Below are 6,107 nucleotides of genomic sequence, written 5' to 3'. Positions count from 1 at the left end.
AGGAAAGAGTATATGAGGACACAGCGTAAAGGTAACCACCTGCAAGCCAAGGAGGCATCAGAAGGAAACCAAAACTGTGGACAGTGACAAGGAGCATGGACTTCCCTGCCTCCAGAAATCTGAAAAATTTTGTGTTAAGCCAGCCTGTCTATAGTATTTGGTTGTGGCAGTCCTAGCAAGCCAATACATTCCCTATCTCAAGCCCAAGTTTTTTGTTGTTTCTCTAAAGATTTTATCTATCATCTATCTATTTATCTATCATCTATCCGAGAGAGGGAGAGAACAAGAAGGGAAGCGGGGCAGAGGGAAGGGAGAAGCAGGCTCCTCACTGAGCAGGGAGCCTGATGTAGGGCTCTATCCCAGGATCCTAGGATCACAACCCAAGCCAAAGGCAGACATTTAACTAAGCCACCCAGGTGCCCCTCAAGCCCAAATTGTTGTTGTTTTTTTTAATATTTTTTATTTATTCATGAGACACAGAGAGAGGCAGAAACATAGGCAGAGGGAGAGATAGGCTCCCTGAAAGGAGCCCAATGTGGGACTTGATCCCAGATCCTGGGATCACGCCCTGAGCTGAAGGCAGACGCTCAACCGCTGAGCCACCCAGGCATCCCAAGCCCAAGTTCTAAAAGCATCCTCACATCCAAATGCGTGTGAGACCTACAGACTAGATCTTTCCCCTTTGTTTACACCTCCAAGAGAAGCAGAAGTTGACACAAGCGATGGAGGCAAATGGAGAAGCATTCCAGATATAAGCCCTTACCAGATGGTCAATAGGCAAAAATTCTACTTTCGGAGGGAGTTCATATTTCAGTGTAGAAGCCAAAGAAGCACAAGACAGCTTTAAGATGACACAAAGGGGGGGAAAATCACTTCAAACATCAATTCAGTGGGCTCCCTTCATTGACTCTACTGAAAAGTCTCCTGCAGTCCCCTGGGCTTCTCCTTCACAGCACCTATCACAATTTAATTATTAATTTCCTGTCGATAATAAGCACATGAGGACACAGACTCTGTCTTGACTTGTTCACTGATTTGTTCACAACTACTTGGCACATATTTGTTGAATGAATGAACACTTCTAGCAACTACTAGCAGAGAAGATACCAAAAAAATTAACAAATTTAGTTGATGAAATGAGTTAACGAATAAATAAGTGAATGAAAATGTGAGTCGACTGAGCATTGATTGGATGCTTGTGTTTCAAATGCATGTTAAATGCTTTCAAAATTCAGTTCCAACTATATTTCATCATAGTGATTACTCAAGAGGAGACTTCTCCCCTAAATAATTTGGTCAATTCCACCTTTCTGCTAGATGCTTCAGTTCTAAGTACAATCACATGCCTTGTGAATCATTCAGCAAATCTGCACAATAATGCTATATGTTGGGGCACCCGCCTGGTTCAGTCGGAAGAGCATGCCACTCTTGATTTCAGGGTTGTGAATTCAAGCTCCAAGCTGGGTGTAGAGATTACTTAAATAAGTAAAATATTTTTAAAGGCATGGTATGTGTACATGTGTATATACACACATAGGTGTATATTCATTCCACACACACACACATATATATACATACATGCTTCATGCATCACCACTGGTTTCATCTTTGATTCAGCATAAGGCTTTGATGGTGACTCATGTATCAACCTCACAGGGGCAGAGTCCCAGTCCACACCCACACTCATCCCAGTTCAACCCCAAAGACTCATACGTGATATGCAATAAAGTTTCTAAACAAGACCTCTTGTATTTCTCTGTTGGGAACATGGGGTGGGATATTTGCAGTTCAAAGTCACGAACAAAGCAGGTTCCCCAATTCAGAGGTTTCACATCCCTAAGGATCCCCGTTTTATTCAGGCTGGACTATTTGAACACCAGTTTCCAAATCTTTGCCGGGTCTGGGAGGAGAGATTTCTAAGGACCAATAATTCATATGCACATCTCTTAAAGACTCAATAAATAATTCCCAGGTTATCTCTTCTGGTTTCTGTGAACCAGTTTAAATGTTACAATTGTCTTTATTTTAAAAACCCAAATATTTTTTCTTGGAAAATCCAGGTATAAAAAACCAGCAGGCAATGGCCAAATCTTCTTCAGTTTATACATTGTGGTCAGCTTCCCACTCTGGCTAATGGCTTGAATTCCCCCTCCTGGGAAGCTCAGAAAGGTTCAGGTGTCATGGAAGAAGCTGCTCCATCTTTATCTTTTCATTCGATTGGTGTCTGGCTGCCGCAACAAACATCACGCCTTTGGATTCTCTTCTTGAACTGAGCGCCTAAATCGCAGGTCTAGGTTGGACCCGGAAAAGAGAAGTTAGCACAAATGCACACACTGCCTCATGTCTGTGAGGGAAATATCAAATTCAAGATCCCATGGCTTCTCATACCTCCTGCCTTCTGTTAAGTTTCTACAATTTTCCCCTTGAACTCCCATCATTGGGTGTCATCAGTAAATGCTACCCCAAAAAGATGAATGGGTTTGTTTCCTCCCCAGTATTCATTCCCTTCTGACCTCAGCTCCAGATTTTCCTTGGGAAGCCACCCTTTCTCATTCTCAGTCTCTGTGATCTGTTTGGTTGTAGCACCTCTATCTACAGATCTCTGATCTGGCTGATGAAATCATCACATTTTCATGGCCGTGGCAATTGGTTCACAGATGCGCACATCACCCAGTCAGATCCAATGAAACACATCAAGAATTCTGGGCCTCTCATTCTTTCCCACTAGACTTCCATCTGAGAAAGTACAAGAGGCTGATAAAAGTGTGTCTTGCAATTGTTAGGAAGAGCCTTTTCAAGAAAGGAGCTAACATAGAAAAGTATGGAACAGAAAGAAACCAGGTTCCGGTAACATATTGTGAGTCTCTGCTTCTGGTAACACCTAAAGCAAGAATTATTCTTGGATTTTTGCTAAAAACAGCTTCGGTTGGTTCTTTTAATTGACAGAGTAACTGATACATGAAGTGGTTCTGACCCTCTTCCAAAACCAAATGATTTTGGTTAAAGTAGGTCTCCTTCAGTGCCGGTTACTCACCAAAAGCAGCATCATGTTCTCTGACATACAAAGCTCCTGGTTGCTGAAAGGAAATAAAACAGGTGGTCTCATCACTGGAAAGGAATGTAGACTCGGGTCCTATTGCATAGTTGGTGGGATTTGTGAACTGCCACCATTTTAAAATTAAGATGTGACAGATGAAAACCAAGGCTTGGCCATAGACATAGCAAACATGCTTTGTTGGTCTTTTAGGGAAAGTGATTCTATTAATTTATTCATTCATTTCACAGACATTTACTGAAAATCTACAATATGCCAGGTAATATATCAGGACCCAGGGCTGTAAGGGTACAGACAGGGTCTCTGCCTGCACAGGAACTAGAGTCAGACCTCTAGACCCCATATCTACATCATGCTGATGGTATTAATTTGCACAAGTAGTAAATGGCATGGCAGTCTCTACTGACAAGATCCTAACTTCCAAAACTAGTAGCATTTGAATTATGGTGGATTTACTGTCTATCCATATTTTCCAGAACACCAAAGAAGCCAGCAAGAACTTTGGACTTATGGCAGGGTTTCAGACATGTCTTATATCCTCTTGGTAGGCATGAAATTGATAAAATCTTAAGAGCATGATATGGTAATATCTATTAACAGTATCATGTACATGCTCTGTGGCAAAAATACTCACATAAAAGCAATTTAATACAAAAATGTTTCATTATACACTGTTTTTAGTATTAGAAACAAAAAAACTAGAAACCACCCAAATGTCCAAATACGTACAGACTGAAACAATGTTGGAAATACAGTATTGTGATGAGGGATGGAGTTAGGATACTATGTGTATAGTACAGCCCCACTTTCCTAATAAATGAATAAACAAAAGTGCTAGTATATGCATGTATATTTGCAGATGCCTTCAGGAAAAGATCTGAAAGAGTTATACACTGAACCATTAACACAGTGGAGGGAGATTTCAGGGTATTTTCCTTCTCTGTGGGATGTACTTCTGGTTGATCGGACTATATAAAGGATGTGTTCAAGCCCCATGAGGGCCTTTGCTATGACAACCCCATCACAGAGAAAAAGTGTCAGCATGGAAAGGGTGGAATAGGGACGCCTGGGTGGCTCAGTGGTTGAGCATCAGCCTTCAGCCCAGGGTGTGATCACAGAGTCCTAGGATCAGGTCCCACATTGGGCTCCCTGCATGGAGCCTACTTGTCCCTCTGCCTGTGTCTCTGCCTCTCTCTCTCTCTGTGTGTGTGTGTGTGTGTGTGTCTCATGAATAAATAAATAAATAATCTTTTAAAAAAAGAAAGGGTTGAATAAATACTATTTGTTAAATAAAAAATACAGAAATGTTTAAACATAGAAAGTGAAGTGTCTTATGTTATTCTAGCTTCCTAATGCACATTTCACAAGGAGGCAGGTTTGTGTCACAAGGAACCCAAGGCAACCCCCAGTCTCACCTCTACATCTCTCCTTTCCTGTGTGAACGAGCTGGTGTTTGCTCTCTTCTCCATATCCTGCAGTTTGGTCAACTTTTCTATCAGGAACATTTTATCTTTGCCCTCCTGCCAAGACAGAAAACCAAAACAAGAACAAAAACATGGGGGATGGTAGGAGGTTGAAAAGCAAATGATGGAATGAAGGTTGGATTTTTTAGGCAGGTAGAGTCCCAGACATAGAAGAGAGACTGCCATCATGTTTTCTTGCTTGCTTTTTCTGTTTTAAGATTGATTGATTGATTGATTGATTGATTGATTTGAGGGTTGGGGGGAAGGGCAGAAGGAGAGAGAATCTTAAGCAGACTCTGCTGAGCGTAGAGCTTGATCTCATGACCCTGAGCTCAGGGAAATGAGTTGAAACCAAGAATTGGAGGCTTAACCAACTGGGCCACCCAGGTGCCCTGGCTTTGTTTTCTCTTAATGAAAGAGAAGAAATATTTCACAGCACAAATTACCCGCCACAGCCTTCCTGAATTGTACCATCTCCTCTAAAGCAATTCTCCTAGCAGGCTTGAATAAGCAAGCCTTCCATCCTGCTGCTAGAAGCAACTTGATGCCACTGTGTGAAGGCCCAGGACAACTGGTGTATAATAGCTCCCTTCTTGGCATGCCCTCAGTCTCAGAACACTGGGCACCAACATCGCTGCCCTGTCCTCCCACTGAGAATGTCAAAGCTCACAGCTCTGCATCTGGGGACATCAAATATATTTGTCAAAGTTATCAGTGTCAATGGAGTAGACCTAGATGAAAAATTCTCAAATTGGGGAGGAGAACAAAGGAAGGGGGTACATCCTACCAGGAGTGAGAATCACTTACTGGTGAATCTGCTGCAGATGAGAGGGTGGTATATTCTACTAGTGTTGAAGTAGGCTAGCAAGTGCCATTGATGGTCTGGCCAGTCTAGATCAATTCCTTTTCCCATGCCCATGTTTCTCCTTAGACTGTCACCCACGAATTTAAGCATCCAATAATTATATAATGAAGCTATCATATTTGCTTCATAATAATTTTCTATTTCCCTCATTCTTTCTACATTTCTTCACTGGAATCCTGCAAGGAAGAGCTGTCCTCGGGAAGTGGCATTTTAAACAAATTCGCTAGCTGTCTTGGATATAGCCAACTTGTTTGAAAATTACTGGTCTCTAGCAGCTGTTTCCATACTCTAGTGCCAGTGAGAATTATTTAGAGAGCTTGCAAAAATGCAAACTCTTAGGATTTATCCAAAAGATCTTGACTCAGGGAGGCAAAGCTGCATTGTAGCTAAGAGTACAAATTTTGAAATTGCCCAGTTCAAATCCCACCATTTACTAGCTCTGTGACTTTAGGCAAGTCACTTCACTCTATAAGCCTCAGTTTCCCTAATTTTAAAATAGGGATTAAAGATGTATATGACCCCAGAGAGAGTAATAAAAATTAGTCTGGGTTCTTTTAGAAACAATGAACCTGCCTCTGTGGTGCAACCTCTGGGTAAGACTCCCAACCATGTAGGCCTGTGGTGATCCTTCTGGTGCCTCTCTGAAATGATGTCATCTAAATTCCTCCTCACTTTACTTGGTACTTCCCTTAAAACATAAGGTTTTAAAATCAAATACTTCCCC

General features: G+C 41.7%; 1 protein-coding gene across 1 annotated transcript in view; it reads right to left on the bottom strand.

The window, feature by feature from the left end:
- TMC5 (transmembrane channel like 5) overlaps positions 1 to 6,107 on the bottom strand; it is a 44,750-nt gene continuing 38,643 nt past the window's right edge. Inside the window, exons 18-20 of the mRNA XM_055340097.1 lie at positions 4,471 to 4,575; positions 3,035 to 3,077; positions 1 to 2,290 (exon numbers count right to left, since the gene is read on the bottom strand). Of these exons, the coding sequence (XP_055196072.1) occupies positions 2,244 to 2,290; positions 3,035 to 3,077; positions 4,471 to 4,575 (195 nt within the window). The 3' untranslated portion in view covers positions 1 to 2,243. The remainder of the gene's footprint in view (positions 2,291 to 3,034; positions 3,078 to 4,470; positions 4,576 to 6,107) is intronic.

Source organism: Nyctereutes procyonoides, unplaced genomic scaffold (genome assembly GCF_905146905.1).
Source record: "Nyctereutes procyonoides isolate TBG_1078 unplaced genomic scaffold, NYPRO_anot_genome, whole genome shotgun sequence".
Taxonomy (NCBI): domain Eukaryota; kingdom Metazoa; phylum Chordata; class Mammalia; order Carnivora; family Canidae; genus Nyctereutes; species Nyctereutes procyonoides.
This window is presented reverse-complemented; position numbering and strand designations above follow the sequence as displayed.